We start from the raw sequence: 23571 nt of genomic DNA on the forward strand, positions 1-23571 counted from the left end.
CTGCCTGCAATACTCTTCTTCCAGATTGCTCTAAGGCTGGCTCAATCCCATTCTTTAGATGTTAATGCAATCAGGGTGGGAAAGAGGTTTGCAGAGGCTTTTGCTCAGGGCTGTTGCACCACATACCTTCAGAGGGCACCGTCCACATAGACTGTAACCTGACTGGTGCCTCACTGGAATGGAGAAGCATGGTTTTTCCTGACGACATCATTGGAATCCAGGTCATTCTCCATCACCCCATCTGGTTTCAGTTAATTCTTAGCACTTACCCCTACCTAAAATGAACTATTTTCTTTGTGTAACTTATTTATTGTCTGGGGCAATATGTAAACTTAATATGGACAAGAATATGTAATTGTAATTGTAATTCTTGTCCAAGAATATGTAAACTTAATATGGACAAGAACCTATCTTATTTATAGTTGTTTGCCAAAGACTTAGTGACAGTCCCATAGTAGATGCTTAAAAATTATCTGTTGGATATTCTTAAGTATGTCATGCTGACTTCCAGTGATCCCACTTTCATCAGAATCACGGAGTTATTACAGGATAAGAAGTTTCAAGACATTCCAGGCAGCATGAAGACATTGATATAGTGAGTTAGGGTTATAAACTACTAATTGCATTCTCTGTGCTTTACATTTATAAGCTTTGCAGCAAATTAGGACTTTCAGTATCATTGACCAAAGAGGCATTTGTTTGACAAAAATTAAGTCTCTTAATATCAAGTGTTGGAGAAGATACTGACAACATCTATCACTTTGATATTTTGGATGGGAGTGTACATTGGTTCATCACTTCGGAAATTAGTTAGATGTGGTCTTGTAAAGTCAGCACTCCCATTTCCCATGACTCAGCAGTTCTTCTCCCAAGTAAATACCTAAGGTAAACTCCTTTGCTGATTCCCAGAAGATGGTGGGAGAAGGTTCATAACAGCCCCATTAGTGATGGTAACGACAACAGTGCAAACAACCCAAATGCTCCGTGACAAGAAAATAGACAACTTGTGCCTTAGAAATTGATGAAGCTGTTAAAAATGAATTAATTATGACTCCACACCAAAATCTAGAAGAATCTTAGTAATATAATCCTGAATGAAAACGTGTAACTCTCAGAAGATTATATAAAACTTGACGCTCTTTTAATAAAGATAATTTTTAAAAATCTAAGCAATTATCAAGAACAAGAGAATGATAAACTCAACACTCACCACTGCAGTTACCTTGGGTAAGAGAAAGTGGGGGACAAGATACAGTTAAATGTAAATTATTGTCAGTGTTCTGGCTCTTGGATTAGATAGTGTTTTTTGGCGTTAAACCACCTGCTTTAACACCATGATTTCATGTCCCCCACCGCCCCCCCCCACCATTCCACAGAAAGAACACTTTTAGGAGACAAGCCCAAAAGTGACTCAAAGGATGAGCTGGATTCAATGTCATACCCACTCAGTTTTGTATTCCCAGGGCCTAGATACAGTGTTTAACAAAACACAGTCTCAGCGAGATTCCTTGAATGAATGAATGAATGAATGAAGGGATACATGAGAGAAAAATGTAAAGTTCTTTTGGTTAGTATTGGGTGTAATCTAAATAATCACTTACCCTCATATTTTGCCCTGCCCTACACATACTGAATTATGTAATCAATTTCCTAATTAGTTGAAAATAGAAAAAGAACTAACATTCTCCCAGAGAAGTAGATCACTATATAACATTTTTCCATATAGACTATTCCATAATACTCATCAATAGCAAGATAAAATACCAGGGATAAAATGATTCCAAATCAAATACAGTACAGAAAAAGCTTTTTAATACACTTTTTTTTTTTTTCAGGCAAAAGAGCTTCAGAAAACATCCATCATTAAGTAGTGTTACAAATGGCACTTTTGGCTACATTAGAGAAGTAGATATGAATCCCATGTGTTTTCTCTGATAGGTTAGTAGTAGAGCAACTTTATAATGCAACCCTTTCTTAGGATAAAAAATGGCTAATTTGTTCTAAAGGACAGGAAATGCTGTAAACATAAAGTCACTGTTTTAAAAATTTAACATTTATTTCCTACTATACAATCTATTTTCATATTTTAAGTATTATGCTACAATTCTTAAGAAATGGAAACATAAATTCAACCTAATTTAAAAATAAACATATATATTAAGTACATATATTAATGCATTTGATAATATCATATGCAACTTTGATGATGAATTTCATTTTGGTACGCTGTAGATTTGTCCTTTTGGTGTTGAACTGAGGGAAAGCATATTACACCTGAAATCCTACCATAAATGGCTAAAACAATGGTATTGACGGACTCCAACCAGTTGGCAAAACTGAAACATTCCAGAGTTATTCTGATCAAAAATGAAACAGGATTAATACTCAACAGGAGAGAATAGTTAATGTCAGTTTAAAATGGGTCTTGAAAGTAGATTATTGTCACAAATATTTGAAAAGAGTATTTGGAAATGTGAGACTCCATTTTGAACCGAAAGCAATGATTTTTAATTGTTAATTACTATCAGCCCAGTGCATTCATCTTTTATAAGATGGTATGAAGCTGACTGGATCTCATCTACTCAAACATGGATATCTTCTTCCTGTTACCCATCATTTCTCAACTAGTCCCCCTATCAGTTTATGCAATTATTTATCAGAGATTCATTCATAATAAAACACCACACAATAGGACCAACCCAAAAGGCAACCACATTTTTCTCTCTACAGCAGAAATAACAAACATGGCTTTAAATTTGCACTGATAGCACACATTATGCTAATGAAGAAACAAAAAAAGATTTCTACCGCCGTCACAGACACATGAACACAATACACAAACACCTGAAAAATCAAAGTGTTTTCTCTGGGAACAAACAAAGCCATTTCAAGGATTCTCAGTGAGGGAAATCACACGCACTGATAAGCACACACACATGCACACATAGATAGGAAATAAAAGCTCTTAGAAATATTGCTTACTGTTAATTTAGAATAATTCTTGGTGTTATATTCAGGAATGAAGTTCCTAAATTTTAAAGCAATTCATCTGTTAAAATATCACACAATTACTTTTTTTTTTAATGATATGATTTAACAATCCAAGGCCTGAGTCAGTTAAAATGTATGTCCTTCACCTTCATAGGTACATGGCACCTCTTGCATTTTATGAATACCCCAGAGCCAAAGGCCTAGCTTCACCATACTTGCATCCACCACAGAAAGCTATCTTGTTAAGGACATGTCATCGGAGGGCAGAAGACTCACGTCTAGCCCAGGCTGCAGCCCCGACAAGCCTCATGAGCCCCTGACCATTCCACACTGCAATTGCCACATCAGCAAAATGAGGCGATAAAACTGCTCTCTGTGGCTCCATGTGGCACTACCGTTTCAGGATTTTCCAACTTTGAAGCTTTCATTAGGCACTGGGCTTTCTTCGCAACCTCCTATCAAACTTCTACCCAGTGTTTGGTCAGTTACTTGCATCTCGCCTTTCAATAATCAGGCAACTTCTTAGGTCCTTTATTCCATGAATGGGGAGTGCCTACTCTTGGTGGATTAAAAGTAGCCACAATTTCTCTGCAGCTCCTCCCATTAAAGGTAGATGTATTTCCCACCTCTTGACTCTGAGCTAGTTTTGCGACTTGCTTTGACCAACAATGTGCTACGGAAGTAACACTGTGTGACCCTCCAGGTGAGTCCCCAGAAGGTCCCGCAGTTTTCAATTGCACCTTCTTTGATCTCAGGAGGCCTAATTGAGGAAGGCTGGGCAGCTGTGCGGAAAGGCCACATGGGGTAGAATGGAGGCACCCCAGCCAACAGCCCCAGCCAGCTGAGACAGACATATCCCAGACCACAGATGTTTGTGGGAACCCAACCAGCACCACACTGAGCAGTGGCTGGCCATCCCAGCAGAGCACTGCCCAAAGTGCCAACCCACAGGATCATGGGCACATAGAGTGTCATGAGCCATGTTCGGGGGATGTTTGTTGGGGACCCATGGATAGCTGATGCACTACCCTGTCACCAACTGCACTAGGTGAAGGGAACATTCTGCAGATATGCACAGTGTAGTTAGGGAGACAGAATCATGATGGACAACCTCAAAGCAAACATCAGTGCTGTAATTAGAGGGGGTTGACGCATAAGGGTCCATGGGAATTTAGAGAAGGGGAGTCAATCCCAGAACTAGGGAGCTGGCAAAGGTTTCTCAGAGAAGATAATATCTAAGGGGAGTTAATTAGACAGATTTTTTTCCAGGCAAAGAAGGTGAAATAATATTTCAGAGAGGAGAAATTGTGCAAAGGCTAGAGGGAGCTGACTAGTGCCCCGACAGGAATGGGATCGTTCACTTTAGTCACACTGTGAGGATGTCCCCAGTGGGCAGAGGAACAGCTAAAGTAAAGCTCTCTTGGCCTTAAGTAGAATTATCTGGCACTAGGCCTGTAAACTGAAGGTTATGAGAGCCAAAGGAAGAAACAGTTCTTCCCTTTCTTTCCTTCTCTCCTTCTTCTGGTATTCATTTGACCAAAGAGATCAATAACATTTTCTGAATCCAAGAAATTCCACCTGCAGGAAGGAGGCTGTGTGAAAGACAGACAGATGGATGCGTCTCTGGTGCTTAGATTGGCTAAAGGGAAGTGACAGTACGTCAGGGCCCAAGATGACGCGCACTGGGACATAAGTACACAGTACAGATGGCTGGCAGGGAGAAAATGCCATTCTCAAAGGTGGTCCTTCCTCCTTAGTTGCTTAATGAACACCTGGTCACAGAAAGCATTTAAGAAACTCATCTTTTAAAGACGTTATAAAACCTCGTAAAGCTGAATCATAAGGTCTCCCACTTACTAGCTGTGTGGCCTTAGGCACATGACTAAGCTCTCTATGAGTCCATTTCCTCAGGTGTAAAATGGAGATAGTGATGATATTGACCTCACAGGTCAGGAGGAATAAGTGGCGTATAGTTACAGCACAGCACTGGACACAAAAGCAGCCCACCATGTAGGTCCCTAAGTGGGGAGAGGCTCGGGGAGGCACGGTAACATGGGCGTTAATGCATTAAATAAACCGATGTTTGAATCTTAGCAGTTGTTGCAGCTGTGTGAACATTGAGACCATTTTTAAGGTTGCTCAGACCTAGTTTCCACACTTGAAAAATGAGGGTGATAATACCTATCTTGCAGGGTTCTAATGAAGATTCAAAGAGATCACATATTTTAAGTGCCGTAGCACAAAGCCTGGCATACAGTATAAACGCACATACACACACAGAGACGGTACTAGTCCCCAAATATAGATCGACGGGACTAATGTTAGTTTTGTTACTTCAAATCCTACTCTCTCACTAAAGCTACAGATCAGAAACGTTGGGTTACCAGAAACATATACATGTAACATCTTTAGCATGACATGTCCATCCCACCAGTACCAAGACATGATAACCTATGACAAAAAGAATGGCTGAGGTATGACATTCATATTTTATGTTGTGAATACGTGATAAGAAAGAAACCTGGTTGTTCAGAATGGAATTTTGCGTTCCCTGACTACCTAATTTGGCACTTTGAGGAATTTCCTCTACACACCAAATCCCCAAATGCATTATTTTCTAAACAAACAAACAAAAAAAACAAAAAACAAAAAAAAAGAAAGAAATGTGCATATATACAGTGAGCTGAAAATTACAATGCAAGATGATGTTTTGGTGAAAAATAATCCCACCACATAAGCAGGACATGTTGTGCCTTTAGAATACATCACGCTAGAAAGCTAGTAAAAATTCAGGCCAATAAGGCAATTTCATTTCAAGTCTTATCACATAAGGGCCAAGTCCTAGAATACTTCACTTATAAAGGGACAACTTCAAAGTGAAATATTGCCAGAGGCTTGATATGTATATATACAAATTCCTCTGTTTTGACATTCAACATATTCTGGATTAACTCTAGAAGGCTTCTGTAGCTGATTGATAGAACAAAATTATTTAGGGTCAGAAAGAAGTCAGAGCACATAAATGTATTATCTATCTATTTCTCCCACCCATATCATCACATGGTTTTTGTTTCCTAACTGATGCCATAATTGAGAACATATGTTAAAAGTTGATACTAAAGGCAGGAATTAAGAAAAAGACATTTTTTTCTATGGGTTTTAAGCGCTTGAATGCTTTAGAACCTTCTTCAAAATGCTAGTTAACAGGTAATATTCCTTTGGAGATGTTGCGTTATTTGAAGCTTAGTGAAATTCAGATCCTTTAAGAAACAGTTCCATGCTCATTTTGGTAAGAGAACCATTTAAAATCTGTAACAACTACTCTATTGATTCCTATGAGGGGATTTTAGCACATTGCTGTTTGGGCCAGAAAAGCATTTTGACAACTTTCTGCAAACTAAGATTAAAAAATAAAACAATGGGTAAGAACTACACATGGAAATCAAGTAAGGCAGTTCTACGATCTAAGAAAATTCCATTTCTCAATGTTTTTCTATACTGACATAAATTTTGTTGTTGTTGTTTTGTTTTAAAGATGATCCACCCAGTCCTTCCACATTCAAACAGTGTACGAAACTCAAATCAAGATGTGTACGTATGGAGAAAACATTTGTGTGTCCAAAACCATCCACTGGTATGTAAGTCTTGTCATTGCATTGCTTTGTGTTGTCCTGGCTTTGATCATCCTCAGGCCACCTACGGGCCAAGATGTCCACCTGCTTAGCACTCTAACTCCTCCATGACTTCCATGACGATCGTCCGAGGGCCTGTCAGAATCAGATTGCTCACCGTCCGGTAGTCTACATGCAGCACATTGAGCCCATTTACGGAGACAACAAACTGACAGACCTAAAGGAAAGACAAAGAAAAAGTATCTATTATAGCTCCTGGTTTTTCATGGGCGTTGTGTATCTCTAACATCTAACATCTTTTAAAATACCCAGTTAAAACTTGGCAACAATAATTTCCAAGCATCTATACTTTTTCTGGAAGGCAGTATAATAGAAAAGAGCATTTGACTTAGTGCTTCACAAAATTAGGTTTAAATCCTAACTTAGCAACTTACTAGCTTAAGCTAGGTATTTAAATTTCTAAGCTTCGTTTCCCTCAACTCTAAACTAGGGATTAATAATAATAATAATAACGCCTACCTTGTAAGATTGTTGTAAGAATTAAATGAAGCAAAGGACATCAAGCTTCTATCGCAGCGCTCTGAACCAATGGAGTACTCAATACACTTTTACAGTCAGCGTTTATGGCTGTTATTCACTTGGGCTCAATATTTAGGGAGATCCTATGGCTCACTATTCCCAAGTTAGTCCTCTTTTACACCGACTATTCCTGCATGATTATCTTTTTTATTTATTTTTGAGACAGAGAGCACAAGCAGGGGAGGGGCAGAGAGAGAAGGGGACAGAGGATCTAAAGCAGGCTCTGTGCTGACCGGAAAAAGCCCGAAGTGGGGCTCAAACTCAGTGAACTATGAGATCGTGACCTGAGCCAAAGTCAGATGCTCAACTGACTGAGCCACCCAGGCACCCCCTGCATGATTATTAATAGTGTCTCCTTTTACTTGCCAAGGTGTCCCATTGAGATGCTAGATTCCACACATTTCCCTATTTCCATCCTTGTGAAGGTGGATGAGGCCTAGAAAGATCAACTTTTACACTTAGTACTAGTTAAACTGTGATTAAGAGAGAGAATTATAATTTAAAAAAGAGAATCATTCAATAATGAGAGGCCTTTCTGGATTTGTCGTAGTGAGCTTGATAGTGATCCACAGGTACTGCCTCAAATGGAGGTACTCTTGAGGTTAGTGGTGACATCAGATGCTGGGCATGATGGTTCATCTGTTGTGTGTCCAAAGAGGCAGACGTTGGACATGTGAGCACTCCAGTAGAAAAACTGAGACATACACAGATCTCGAGCTGTCAGTGATAAGTACATCTAATTAGAAAGACTGAATCCAACAGAATAGAAGTCTTCTTGGTACCCGGTATATAGTAGATACAAAATCCCCAATCCTTCAAGAGATCTATGTCCCAATCCCTAGAACCTGTGAATAGTTTACATGGCAATGAGGAGTTAAGGTTACAGATGGAACAGGTTCCTAATCAGCTGATGTTAACCTCAGGAGATTATCTGGAGTTATTCAGCAGGGGCTCAATGTAGCCACAAGGTTCCTTTTGAGGGGGAGACATGAAAGTCAAACGCAGAAGTAGATGTCACAAGAGAAGCAAGAAATTGGAGAGAAGAGAAGAAGGGGTCAGGAGTCAAGGAATGCAAGTGACCTCTATTAGCTGCAAAAGGCAAGGCGGTGGATTTTGTCCCCTCTGAAACCCCAGAAGGAAGGAGGACCTGTGTATGACACTGTGGACTGCTGACTCCAGAACTGACCTGGATATTTCTTTGTTTTATGCTGCCAAGTCTATGTTAATTTGTTACAGCAGACAGGAAACCACTGTTACAACTTAATAAATATTCACTGTTGAATGACTTGAATGTATAAATGCATTAAGCAAAAGAGCACAATTTTGATTGAGTCTCAAGGATTTCTTGCTTCTTATAAATTATCCCTTCACTGAATGGGAAAATAAAATAAAAAGGAGGAAAGAAGACACAAGGGAAGAAGGGAGAGAAGGTGAGGAGAGGGAAAGGAAAGGAGATTGTCTGGCTGAGACTGATTAACTTAATGTCTCCCATATCTGTTGTTATCATCAAATCTCTTTATAATGCCTGGGTAATTGATATGTACACCTGATCCCAATTATTTATTAATTAGTTAATGTTGATGACTGAAACAAGGAATAAAAAAATATTAAAACATTTTAAAAATCACCATTTCCTTTTATTATTTCCTGAGTGGATAATAACAATATAAATTCAAGCATTATAATATAATATAAATAATATAAACTATAGTGAATATTTTATATCTAAAATATATAAAAAATACATAAAATAAATATACAATAAAATACTATATTTTTATTTTTATTTTAGACAGAGAAAGCATGAGTTGGGGAGAGGGACAGGAGAGAGAGAAAGAGAGAGAATCCTAAGCAGTTTCCACACTCAGCGTAGAGCCCGACATGGGGCTTGATCCCACACCCTTGCGATCATGACCTGAGCCGAAATCAAGAACTGGACACTCAACCAACTGAGCCACACAGGAGCCCTTAAAACACTATATTATTAAGCGTAAAAGTGTCTACACCTGTTACTCAAACCAAACTTGGAAAGGATTAGAAAGGCAGCTATATATTTATGGAAAAGATACGGGATTTGTAATCTAATAACAAGGATTTAAGTCTTTGGCTCCATTGTTTGATGGCTTTAATCACATCATTTCTCTCCCATCATGTCTCAGTTTATAAAACAGGGTTAGGTAAAAATGCTTATCCCCACAGATTCAAATTAGATAATGAAATAAAAACCTCTTTGTAAATGTCAAGCACTACACCGCTGGTTTCTATGAACGTCTTTCCCTGTAAAAGTAGCTACATAGCTACTTCTGGGGTGACTGGGTGCACTAAGCATCCAACTCTTGGTTTCAGCTCAGGTCAGGATATCATGGTTTGTAGGTTCAAGTGGGATTCTCTCTCTCGTCCTCTCTCTCTATCCCTCTCTCACTCACGCTGTCTCTGTAGCTCTCAAAATAAAGAAGTAAACTTAAAAAAACTTATTTTAAATACCCACTTCCTTTGTAGTCACATGCAAAACAAAATGGAAAATGGACAGTGGCAAGCAGAGGGGTTATTTCCTCAATAAATACTTGCTATTGTCATGAACCTCAATATTTTCCATGCCCCAACCTATATTACCATGGCATCTTTGTATATAAGGAGACCACACCATTCCTGTTTCTCCTTTCCCAGGTCCATAAAATCTGGCCTCACGGATTCAGGGCACATCTTGTGCAGAATCAGCACTTTTCAACCATGGTTGAAGTCATAATCATAATCAAAGGCATGCCAGCAGGTAATAATCCATCCAGAAGTGGATTTGCAGGGCAACTGAACACTAATTTAATGTAGATATTAGTGGTTCTTTGTTTTTCCTGCCCCAGCACACTGATGAGCCAAAGAACAAGAGAAATTCCACTCCCTCTCAATCCAGAGTGTTGATTTTAGACCTGGGTCCTTCTTTCCTCCAAAAAGATGAATAGCTGCTTTGTGTTGCCCAATGAAAAGGCAGAAGTTTCCAGCTGATCCCACACTCCAGTAAACCCTTCATGGGCTCCTGAAGGTGAAATGTGTCTCTGTATCACCAACGATCACCTTTATTTAGCATCAAGTCTCAAGCAGAATTGTATTCTGTCTCTCTCCCATGATGTTTGCTTGTTTCCTATTTAAAACACAGGAAATTTCCACATAAAAATCCCGAATCCGGCCTCTCTGGAGCAATCTACAGCTCTAATAGCACCAGCTCAGAATGGCCCCTTGGCAATGCTTGAGTGGGGGCTACCTGTACTAGATGGGCACATGTTCTCTCATCTGCCATGGTCCTCACTACTTCCTCTTTTTCTTCTACCTAGCAGACATTTGAGTCTGCAATCCCTGATCTGGGGCTAGAGGGAAAGAGCTGAAGAGAGGGGGACATAGTGCTTCAAGAACTGAAAGGTGCCAAATGTCCATCAACTGATGAAAAGAGAAATAAAATTTGGTACACCCGTATAATGAAATGTTATTCAGCAATCAGAGGGAGCCAATCCCATGATACCACATGGGTGAACCTTGGCAACATTAGGGCTAAAGTGAAAGAAGTCAGTCACAACAGACTGTGTCTTGTATAAGTCCATTTATATTCTAAGTCCAGAGCAGACAAACCCACAGAGACAGAAGGTAGATTAGTGGTCGCCTAGGGCTGGGGCAGGTATGGCAGCGACTGCTAATAAGTACGGGGTTTCTAGCACAGTTAAACTGTAATCAACTTGCAGTCCTCATGTAATGTGGACAAGAAATGAATATTTTATTTTAAAAAAAGCATGGGGTTTCTTTCAGGTGTGATGAAAATGTTCTAAAATTGTTTGTGGGGATAGTTGCATAACTGTGAATATACCAAAAATAAGTGAGATACACACTTGACAAAGAAGGTGAATTATATCTCAATAATGCTGTTCAAAAGAAGAACTGGAGGGAAAGGGGGCTGATGTCAACCGTGCATAGGTATCTGTGGACTGAAGAGGGCGGCTACAGGATGGGTTTGAAAATGAAGTCTTCTGAATGTCCTGATTGCAGGGGCTTCTGGAGCCTAGAGAACTTGAATGATGGGGGCTATGTGATTGAGGGGCTGAGCATTCAGTGGCCTCTGCTCAGAACCAATGCCTAGGAGTTCAGGGATAGAAAAAAGGCAGCCATCAGGGCCCGCTGGGCAAGGACCCTGGCAACACAATGGTTAAAGTCCATGTTATTGCACTGCCTGAACCCCAGGATGGGGGCGGGGGGACCATAATCCCAAAGGGGAAGGGCATGGGCAACGGGCACCAAAACAATATTACACTAGTCTTGTTATCAACCTTGGTCTCTGGTGACTTGAACTGCACTTAATTTTAGAAGAAGGTCATTTTGCTTTGGGGGTGTGTATGTATGTGTGTGCGTGCGCTCATGCATGTGCGCACACACATACATACACACATTTTTCAAATACCAAAGTTTGTGACTGATTTGTTCTTTTATAAAATAAGGCTGATTCAAAACTACCCTAGGCATAAAGGCAATCTCATCCCCTGCATCCCCACATGCTCTCGAGTAGTGGAGGACAGAGCAAGGGCACCATGAATCATTCAGAGCCTATAACCCTTCTGACCTGTGTCGCTACCTGAGCACCTCTTGAGAATATAAATTATGTGAAGACCTTCTGTCATAGGGTGATGGGGGGGAAATTCTAAGACATCTTGTACCAACAAGTGTGTCTGGAGAAATTAAATGAGATAAAAATTGTAATATCTGAGTCTTTGCCTTCACTAAGCTTACAGTTTAGCTTGGGAGGAGATGTGTTGTTGGCAAGATAATTCTCAAAGAAGGCAACTTCTCAGTAAATTCTATCATTTATTGAAACACTATGTCTTTTCAAACTAGCAATCTAAGTCCTTTACATACTTTCTAAAAAATTCTCCTAATAGCCATGGATGACATGTTGTGGATTTAGGTCATCCAGGTATCAATTCTGCCAAAAGAAACTTAATAATACTTTTTGAATATCATGTTCTCCTGCTGTGGGTAATATGGATAGGAATGCCAATCACGGTGTTCTGCCCTGTCCATGGGGGTCACCTGATCCCAACTTGGCCAAACTCTCTCTCCAGGACCACACAGCTTCTCTGTGTGAAGCTGGACCTGCATCACACAGGAGAGAAAGTTCATCTGCTCTGGTCCTTAAATCCCCAGATCTGCCCTGGTTGCTGTCATTACCAAGTTTGATTTTCTAGACATGCATTTCAGTCCCTTACATCCTTTATATCCCTACAGTCAATTTCTTTTTTTTTTTTTCCTTTTTTTAACTTTCCATTATTTTTAAGACAGAGCATGAGCAGGGAAGGGGAAGAGAGAGGGAAACACAGAATCTGAATCAGGCTCCAGGCTCTGAGCTGAAGTCGGATGCTCAACCGAATGAGCCACCCAGGCATCCCATCTTCCAGTCAATTTCTTGTATGATAGTTGGTTTCTGTCACTGGCCACTCATGATCACTGACACAATCCTTATCAACAAACGGAGTCTCAGAGAGGTTATTTGCTCAAGGTCACACAACGAAATGCCACTTCTGGAATTTGAACTCCATGTGACTTACAGATTTATAAAGCACAATGTACAGATGCAAGTTTGGGGAATGCAGAGAAGCAAAGAAGACAAACATGTTTTCCTCTTCACTTTAATTGTTCATTAAATAGCCCAGGTCCACTCAGACATCTTGTGATGTTGATGTTTAGGGTCGCCCAACCTCATAAGAAGGTTTTTATTCAGTTAGCATTGGGCTGCTCTTTGTTTCCTTAAAACAATACGTGAACTTAGATATTAATTTCAACATTTTTTCCCTGAATGATGAGGGGGACAAAAAAGCCTTCCAAACATTTATCATGCTTGTATTCGAAGGAGTATTTTTGGAATCAGGCTGTTAGTAAAAACGTCATCTCTCCCTAAGTGGTCCTAACAACTGCTGTGGATCCAGCAGTTTCAATATCCTGTTACTAAAAACATGCAGAATGATTCAGAAATGCAGGTAGAATTGTGTAACATGTTCAGTTATAATAGACTTTGAATTAGCATCAAGGGTCCACTGTGTTCTACAAATAAACACACATTATAAGTCACATCAGGAAGGACACAGCCTGGGGAAAATTATTCCCCTTCTATATTAAAAAGCACACATACAAACATACAGAACATGTTGATAACCTCTGAACAGACCTACCTTACATACCTAGTACCTCCTAGCTGGGGTCGAGGAACTTAGGTGTTCCCCAGAGAGGCGGAATGATAATTCGAGTGAGGCAATGACACTTTTCTTCTGCTTATAATGATCTTTATCAGATCTGTTTGCAAAGACTTTATTGCAACTCTCTCATTTCCCAGTTCGTAGAAAAGAGATCAATCTTGAGTTCATGTAGCTGCTCTGAATTCATTTACTACAAGAAAGGTAGCACCTTGACTTTATAAAGAAGGGATATACGAAGGACATTATCCTTAATGAAGAGGATGAACAACGCCTTCGTAAGTCATAGGTAAGTGATTTCTGAGCACGGGGGCGGTGGAGGAAAGTCCCCAAAACCACCGAAGGTCTGATAAGAGTTAACAGGAAGACAGAGGTAGGGACTCAGCACATTTAGGGGTGTGATCAGGTTGGGATGAATACCTAGGCTGAACTCCAGCTTCTCTCTTGATAAGGAGCCAAACCAACTAAATGATCTTGCCTCTGATTCCTATCCTGTGCCTGTCCTGGCAGATGTCTGATCATCTTAGAGACGGACTGAGTGCCCATGGGATTGTGCAATTGCACTCTAGTCCTTGTACAGCTAGAGTTCCATCACAATTATTCAATTGTTATCCAAAGAGGGAGTGAGGTTGGAAGAAACACGACACCTGTGATTACCTAAGTGTCTTCTCACTGCCTTGGAAATCTATATTCAGTAAGACACTTGCATCCCTGAAATGCCTCCATTCATGTGAAAGCCATTCTGGCTTTTCTCTCTTTTTTTCTTTGTGTTCTTGAAGTGGAAAGGATTGGAGGATAAGACTGCTTCAGGTTTTCCCTCAAAATAACAAGACATTTAGCAAGGCAGAGACCAAAAGACATGAAGTCTCAATACTATGATTATAATATGATTAATTTATATCAATTTCAAAAGTAGACAACTAACCTGTGGTCTTAGAATTCCCCACTAATAGTTTGACTAGTAGTTCATTGTGTGATAAATTGAGATGTGCATAAATCACTTGTTCATTTTCCCTAGAATGCAATAAAATTGTTTTTAACTTTCACCTAATTTACTAGTAGTGTGACTTTGCTCAAGTTGCATATTCTCTGAGTTATACTTTACTCATCTGTAAAGTGGGGGTCAAGTTTATGATGAGGATCAAATCTGATTAAGAATGAAGCCCAGTGTTTAATACGAGTGAAACATTAAATAATTGGTTTTTCTCTTCTTTCCCTCTTCCCACACAATCTCTCCCCCTGGAGAGCCCAGCGAATGCAGACTGTTGAAGACAAACTAACCGTTGGCATGGCACACACCCAGGAAAGCCACTTTGAGTTCTAGTTTGGGGGACAGAAGTAGATGTTGAGTTGGCATTATTTACTGAGATCAAATATGAAAAATAAAAATAAATACAGGGTACCAAGAGAGAATTTTCCCAATCTAAGAGAATCTCACAAAAATAGAGAATCCAGAAACCACTGTAAACAATCAGCATGATTTTTAAGTAAATCAAGTGTGTAATTCGGTTAAGGAATCCCTCCCTGGTCCTGTCCGTAGGATGTTCACTTAACAAAGTTGCTTCAGAACTACAGTAAACCGACTCAAGATTTGCTAGTTACCTCTGTAGAATGAATTCCTTATGTCTATAGAATGCTTTATGTTTACAAAAACATTTACATTCAGCAAGGATAAAACTTGGGAGTTTTAGACGCTGCTGTAGTAAATACGCTGTGTGTCTGTATTTGGTGCATCATAGCCTTGACAGCAGAACATTGTTCTTGGGAGGAAAAAAATAGAAACGATTTGCAGCTGTATGTTCAGTCCCATAAATCTCTCCACCAAATATGCAACTGGCTGGAGAGTGAGTGGTGTGGGAGGAGGCAGAGCTCCAGCTCCTGGACAAACACTGAGTTCTCTCTCCAGAGAATGAGTTTTCCTCTAAGTTTTATGCATTTAAGCTATGGGATGTCCCCAAAGAACAGACTGTCCTATTGGCCTTGAAGGAAAGTCAACCATGTAGAAGAATGACTTTCACAATAAAACAACAACAAAAGCAACACTTGAGAATGTTTACTTCAAGTTGAGAAATTCAAAGTGCCTGCTGGTTTCACACAGATCTGCCCCCCTCTAAGCCCAAATGGACCAAAGTTCTGCTTCAGACACTGCTCACTCTTAGTCCACTTGGCTCAGTTTGCGGGGGAGGGGTAAGTCAAGGGGACTATGGTGTGCCTACAGGAGGGGAAGGGGCGCTTGGGTGGCTCAGGCGGTTAAGTGTCAGGCTCTTGATTTCAGCTCAGGTCATGATTTCATGGTTTGTGGGATCAAGCCCCGCATCTGGCTCTGCATTGACAGCTCAGAGCCTGCTTGGGATTCTCTCTCTGTCCCTCTCTCTCTCTGCTCCTCCCCACTCATGCTCTCTCTCTCTCAAAATAAATAAATAAAGTAAAAAAAAATTAAAGGAGGGAGAGATATGGGGAAATCAGGTTCAGTCCACAGAACTTAGATTCCCAAAGTTAGGAAAAAATTTGCCTTCCTGAGGGTTCCCTTTGGATATGGCGATGATCAGTGGAGGATTTGTGGCCTGCCCTGGTGGCTCGTGTCACTTTCCCACATGCAGCTCTTGATTGCACTGAGACTACCTCCAAGATCTATTTGTGCTGAGGACAGACAGCATACTCTTCACCTGGTGTTTCCCCAAGGTTACAGGAAGTGTTCAGGCACCGAAGAGAAGCAACATAGGCACACTGTAACCACAAGATGCCTTGGACTTCCTTTACTACTGAAGGAAAGGAATCTGTCATCCGGGAGCCTTTGTACCACAGGGGATATGCAAATTATCACTCCTACCCCCTTCTAACAAAGTTGGCTTACACTGTAGGTACAGAAAGTTCCTTAGAATTCCACGTAATTGCTAACTGGGGCTTCCAGCAGCATCAGACTGACTCTCAGTGCATGTACTAACTCCCACAGGAGCTCAGGGCTAAAAGCAAAGAGGCTCCAGAAGGTCACACTTCCTCCCTGACCCCAAATTCTTTCCTACGCAGGAAACTTTTACCCAATTAGCTCTTTGCCCTTAGGATGTTTCTTTCTTTTTTTTTTACTATTAGGCACTTAACACCCAGAATTTATTATGTTTTTTTCTGGATTATGCTAAAAAGCAAAATTAAACAAAGGTTTTAAAAGATTACTAAATGAGAGTCAATACACATTAAGATTATTCATCAGACAAATAATTACACTATAACTCGGTTTCCACAAATGCAATACATTTTTTTAATACATTGTTTCACTCATAGGGGGTGCCTTGTAGTGTCTTGGTGGCATTATCTAACCTTGAAGAGTGACCGAAAGTCTCATTCTTTTCATTCTATCTCCAAGGTGGTGCTACTGTGATCTGAGCTAAGAACAAAATTGTGTGTGCATGTGTGTGTACTTTGCAGAGACAACACAGGTTGCCATGTAGCTGGTAGTGTTTTGGCAGGGAAAGTAAAAGGGTTATAAATAGGACTCAGATGGAGCAACCTCTTTTTTCATATTATCTGGCCTAAGTAACCTTAGACATTCTGTGTCCTGGCTAACGGGACCTGAGCACTCCCAGGTTAGAGAACTATGCTTCTGGTTTCTGCTCTAGAACATCTTCCTTATTCTACTAGTCCCTGGGGCTATAGATGGACCAAGCAATCTTTGGGCCAGGGGCAGGGGTGCCAGTCAGCCTGCTCAGGACTCCCTCAGTTTAGGAACTTGTGCTGAAGGAGCTAGGGAGGTTCCATGCTGACCTGGCTAAAGATTGGGAGTAAAGCCCTCCTGCCTCCCGCCTCCTATGGTCTAGCAATAAACAGTAGGCATGGCCTGTGTGTTATATTCTGGATCATAATAGAACTGTATGGATTTGAAGATTGGGGTTCCCTCCAATATCTCCATTCCTGGAGAAACACCTAATCCCTAGAAGAATTGGCAACAGATTTTGCCAAGATTAGCTAGTTGGAGAAATTGAAGACCAGAAAAGTAGAATAATCTCAACGACATGTGAGGGGCGCCTGGGTGGCTCTGTTGGTTAAGTGTCCAACTTCGGCTCAGGTCATGGTCTAACCTTGAAGAGTGACCCAAAGTCCTGTTCTTTGCATTCTATCTCCAAGGTGGTGCTGCTGTGATCTGAGCTAAGAACAAAACTGTGTGTGTCTGTGCGTGTACTTTGCAGCGACAACACAGGTCGCCATGTAGTTGTTAGTGTTTTGATGGGGAAAGAGCCCTGCATTGGGCTCCATGCTGACAGCTAGCTCAGAGCCTGGAGCCTGTTTCAGATTCTATGTCTCCCCCTCTGGCCCCCCCCTGCTCATGTGGTTTCTCTCTCTCTCTCAGAAATAAATAAAACATTTAAAAAAAAACCTCAGCACATGTGAAAGGCACCATGATATAATGTAAAGACCTAGGGTTCTAGAACCAGACAGACCTGGATGAGTTTGGCTTTTGGCTCTGCCGCTTTCTTGCACAACCAGAGGCTAGGACTCAAACTCTGACAGTGTCAACTATAAAATATAGCTATGCAGCTTATAGGGCTGTGACGAAGATTAGAGAGATGACACATATGAAGCAATTATCACTGTGCCCAGCATGATGCCCAGCAAAAATGGGTTCCTTCCTCCTGTTATCACTAGAGAACATACTAGACATCACATTACATTTAGTGGTCTACCCTCTTCTGCCAGCTCCCACCCTTGTGCGTGTTTAATGCTAAACTACTGGATTCTGGGCCAGGACTAAACTCCTTTGCTAAATCTTTATGCAAGAAAGTGATTACTTTATAGGTTAACCCTGGAAAATGGACTTGGATTCTGAGCATTCAGAAATGATCCAGGAAAGTGTTCCAGATGGCCATGGCCAGTTTGGTCATATTCCTTCTGTCTTTCGTAAAGTACCTGAAATGAGCCATGTTGTGTACAAAACCAGAGTTTGCTAGAATAAGGTTTGTTTGTTTGTTTGTTTGTTTTTCAAGTTTGGAGAGCAAAGGCCAAACACAGGACTCCTATTTTAAACCCTTCATCTGTCTTGGCTCCCTGCCCCAAGGAACCAGAGGGAAGAAAGATCATTTTTGCTTAGAGATGCCATGGTAGAAGCAATTTCACTCTTGATATACATAATTCAATCCCATATGCAGTAGCAAGTACCAGATACAAGTCCTTGAGAGCATCTTCTCCCTTCCTTTCCTAGATCGATCTCACACTCAGTGTCCCTACCCCTTCCACATACTTGTACTGAGGATATTTTCTGTGCCTGATATTAGGAAGAACATAGATATAGTAAATAAGAGGTAGAACTTTGGCATTGTCAACTTGGCCAAGCCAGAACTACATTTCTCAGATTTCCTTTCCAATGTAGTTCCAGGTTCAAGTGGCCGCAAGGAGAAATTTGCATAATATCTGGGAAGCAGAAGTAAAGCAGCAAACATTACTCATGGCTGTCGCGGTTAAATACAGGGAGAAGCTAGCACAGAGGTGCTGTGGAGGAGTTGCAGCCTATCCTTGCTGTGCTGCTCCATATCCAGGTCTCCCTGATAGCCCTCTGACCCTTGACTTCTGCCAAGCCCCCCACCAGCCAACGAGGTCATAGCCTTCCAGAGATTTCTTCACCGGCTTCCTGAAAACAGCCTCGTTCTAGGACCTTCAGAAATGAAAGTTTAGGCCACCCAACCAGAAATAAAGGTTCAGGAACCATATATAAGTGAGGTAAGTGCTGAGGGAATACATATGGAAAATGTGGGGGTTTTTCCAGCTATTTCTCTGTATATATCCCATTTCTACAAGATCAGAAGCTTCTGACAAGAATGGCTTCAAACTCTCCACAGAGTCTCACAACGGGAAGCGGTGTTCCACACGTGGGCCCGTAGCCCAGGATGCCGGCATACACACAAAAAAGACACTCTTGTGTCTTCCTGGCCAGCTCAGGCAGGAGACAATGACAATGAAGACATGGTGTGTGCCCCTCCCTGATTTCTCTGGCTCTGTGAAGTGGAGTCTGACCTCATCAACCCCAGCTGCCGGTATGGGCAGATGCCCTCCCCCCCCCNACGTAGCCATGACAAAGGCTGCTTTTCCCTTTGAGGTGCCGAGGGGCTCCCTGGGCACTCCTTCAGCAGACCTCTGGCTTTCCCCGCCTCAGCCAAAGAGCCCCATTCAGAACCCTGCTTTGTGAACTTCTCCTCAGCACACACTTCTGCCCAATCTGGGTGGCCCTATGGGTCTAGGTGAAGACAAGAGGGGAAAGTAAACATTTTCTCCTCAGCAGAGAAACGTCCATCTTTTGACACTAAAGACTCAAAGTAGATTTGAATTAAAAAGAAACTGACCTCCACCAGCCCTAAACTTTCCTTGGGACAGTGTGCAGTATATTTTCCTTTCCTTTTAAAAAGCCTCTGCTGCTCACAGAGAGCAAGACACGGAGCAATCTTCCCACAGTGAAAGGCCACAGCTGTTTGCTGGCATCCTTGCCATCAAATGGGGCTACAACCTTATCCTATGAATTCCACCGCTAGGTATGGGACAAGCAACAAGAGCCATGTTTTACCTGACAGACGGGGGAAGCTGGGTTTCTTGAATGCCACATGGCACTGCTGTCACGATTCGAAGCAGCTAAGAAGACAGCAGGAGGAATAAGTGCTCGAAAAAGTGTTAACTAAGGTTTGAAGACTGCGTCTTGGCTTGTTTTGCTTTGGGAAAATTCCAATATCAAGTGGAGCTAATCCATTTCCAAACGTGCCCGTAACTGATACACTGCAAGGCAATACCTCCATACCCAAAGTACACCATCCAAATGCCTTCGCAGCGTATTTCAAAAACAAACTATGGAACACTGTCTTCCGTTTCAATTTGAGGCATGGCAATCAGGGCAGTCCCTTATCTAACCACGTGAAGGAATTAGGCAGCATTAAATCCATCTTTTACAAAGTCTGGATGATAGTTCTCACCCTTGGCTGTTACACACTAAAGTCACTTGGGAGTTTCCAAAGAGCGCCGCTGTCTGGGCCTCTCCCCACACCAATTGTGTCAGTATCTTTGGGTATTTTTTTTTTTTTTTGAGGAGTTTCTCAGGTGACTCTGATGTAGAGTGAGGCTGGAGAAACACTGGTCTGGGCATTAATACAAGGATGTTTGTGTCCCTGCTTATGGCTTGTTTTAAACAAGAGGGTTATACGCAAGCCCAGTTCCCGAAATGGAAGTCATGGTGCACAAAGAGCCGCATTTCTCTTTTCATGTGGCCCTGAACAGCTTGCCTGGGTCTTGATTTTCTCACATGTAAAAGGGAGATTATACATCCTCACTTCTATTTCAGGAAGTTGTGAGAATACAATGAGAACTGTAAGTCTCTGGCACACGTTTTATGAAAGCTAGGCACTATTATAGTAAGTATTATTAAACATAGTTAACCATAAGATAAATTCAAACAGCTCAAATCATTTTAGTTACTAAAATGACTATGATGGTAGGGGTGGGGTGCAGGAGGGATAGAAATAGTACAAATTGAGTGAGGTTGCTCTATCACACACATTTATCGGTGGGATCAGATCCTAGTTCTGGTTATTTCACTTAACCCTGGGTAATTCACTTCATTTAGGTGGGCCTTACTCTCCTCATCTATATATTGAGAAGGTTAGACTGGGAGATTCTTACCCTGGGGTCCATGAATAAGTTTCAGACAATCTGTGAACAAGAACAAACTACAAATCTCTCTCTCTCTCATTCACACACACACACACACACACTTTTTTTCTGGGAAGACAGTCCATAGCTGCCCCTGAATTCTCAAAGAGGCATATGATCCCAAGATAATGTTAAGAATCAGCAGAATCTTGGGGCACCTGGATGGCTCAGTCGGTTAAGCATCCAACTTTGGCTCAGGTCATGATCTTGCAGTTTGTGAGTTCAAGCACCACGTTGGGCTTTGTGCTGACAGCTCAGAGCCTGGAGCCTGCATCAGATTCTGTGTTTCTCCCTCTCTCCGCACCTTCCATGCTCATGTTCTCTCTCTCTCTCTCTCTCAATAATAAATAAAAACATTAAATTTTTTTTTAAGAAAAAGAATCAGCAGAATGTTTCTAGCTCCAAGTTTCTAATTATTAATAGAGAAAATAATACCTACCATTGGTGTTGGAAATTCAACAGACATTTCCATTATGTTGAATTTCAAACACATTTTGTCTACAAAGCTACTCAGTGGAAATCTTGGAGGAGAGCCAAGAATAAAAGATGAATCAATAAGCAGTAATCATTGCCAATCACTTTTGTCACCTCCCAGAAGTCAAACCAGTTTGAAGATGTTATCAATCGCGGAAGACCCATAAAACCAGCACCGGCCTAGAGAGATCCTGTGGAGTCCGAGCATCCTTGGGTCTCTGCCAGTCAGAGGTTCTGCAGACCCTACGTGGTGCTGATGAAAGAAATCTGTATTTGCATGCAGGCTGGAGGACAGATGAAGCACACACTATAGTCTTAGGACAGAGAGCGACAAATTTTGGGACTTGACCAGAACGAGCACTTGAACCAGTGTCACACAAAACACAGAATAAGGAAAAACCAGATACTAAAGCCCCAAGTGGAACAAGGTGTCTAATGATACTCAGAACAGGCCTTGTTTGAGGCTATCTACAATCACACAATCACGTCATTAGGAACTACGCTTACGATCATGACACACCAGTGTTCGTGCTTTAGGGCTTCCTGCTGACAGAAAATATTCATTCAGGAGCCCAGCTCAAATGCTCAGTATCAGACTATATCCTAAAGATCAACGGATGTAGGCTGCTCAGATCCTGGGGATACAGAAAGTTCAGAGAGAAGAACATGTTTGTTTTGGTTTTCTTTTTTTTTTTCTTAGTTCCCAAAGCTCAGCCCCTTCACTTTTAAACATTTTAGTGATTTGAATTTCTTACTTGGCAGGAATGCCATCTACCAGTATCATGGTACTGGAGGACACAGTCGTTCAGTAAGAACCAGTGCAGAGTGGCCCCAAGTACAATATTTTTGCTTCTGTCCACGGGATTATTTAAAGCCCTGTGTTTTTAAGGGTATTTCTGACTTCTATCTTCTCTTAATATAACCAGTTCCACACATGTACAATAATGATTCCAAAGCACATAATCTACATCCAGGCATATCTGAATTCAAATGCAAGTATTAACCACAGGCAAAATTCTTAGCCCCTCCAAACCTCATTTGTTTCTATCTATAAAAATGAAGACACTACCTCTATCCTAGGACTATAATGACACATGACAGAGCAGAGCCCATGTACCTAACATGGGGCCTAGAGTGGAATGCCACTCAACTTTAATTTACCTTAGAATTGTTTTTACTTGTTCTCCATTAAGTCCACTGAAAGGGTGTGACGTGTGCCTAAAAATGTTAAATGGAAAAATATCTTCTCATGCAAATATGTTCACTGCTGTCTGCCTCCGTATCTGACAGAAATAATATATTGTCTAGACATTCACTGACATGCTCAAGTTTTTTTAAATAAAAAATGAGTGCCAACTTAGTACCAGGCAAGATGCTAGAGATTTTCACATGAATTATCTTGTTCCTGCTGGTCTGTAGTACATTTTATATTTGTCCATCTACCTTAGAATATAAAGATGGGGCTCTGGCAATCAATTTCCAAGAATTTATTTAGTATCTTAGAAATAGTAAGACTTGAATAAATGGAGTCCAATTAACTGAGATTTTTTAAAAATTATTTTCAACATCTACTAGGTATCATACGGTGAGCTAAATGCTAGAATGAAATCCCACCGGCTACCTGCCACTCTTAAAAAAAAACTTTTTTATTCTAGTAAAGCAGAGACAGTGCATAGATCAGAGTCTCCACCATCCCTGGCTACAGAAATTAATTTATTGACTCAACAAACATTTATTGGGCATGTTGTAAAAAAAGATTTAGATGCTATCCCCATACTCATAGAGTATATATCCTAGAGAAGGGCTAAAAGAAGAAAATATGTATCTGTGAGGAAAATAAGAAGGGAGGTAAGAATAGAGAAATGAGGGTGAAGAACTTGAAGCTTGGGTTGGAGTTTTAGTAGTTATCCTGGGCCCTGCAGACGTGGTGAAGTTGGGACTCAGACATGTGCTGTCTGATGCTGAAGCCTGGCTCTTCATCATAGGACCCCGTATTG

General features: G+C 41.0%; 1 protein-coding gene across 1 annotated transcript in view; it reads right to left on the reverse strand.

Annotated features, from left to right (window-relative positions):
• Window positions 1-1795: 1795 nt before the first annotated feature.
• Window positions 1796-23571, reverse strand: part of DEPTOR (DEP domain containing MTOR interacting protein) — a 93280-nt gene continuing 71504 nt past the window's right edge. Inside the window, exon 9 of the mRNA XM_077764857.1 lies at window positions 1796-6840. Within this exon, the coding sequence (XP_077620983.1) occupies window positions 6712-6840 (129 nt within the window). The 3' untranslated portion in view covers window positions 1796-6711. The remainder of the gene's footprint in view (window positions 6841-23571) is intronic.

This window comes from Crocuta crocuta, unplaced genomic scaffold (genome assembly GCF_008692635.1).
Source record: "Crocuta crocuta isolate KB4526 unplaced genomic scaffold, BGI_CrCroc_1.0 scaffold260, whole genome shotgun sequence".
Taxonomy (NCBI): Eukaryota; Metazoa; Chordata; class Mammalia; order Carnivora; family Hyaenidae; genus Crocuta; species Crocuta crocuta.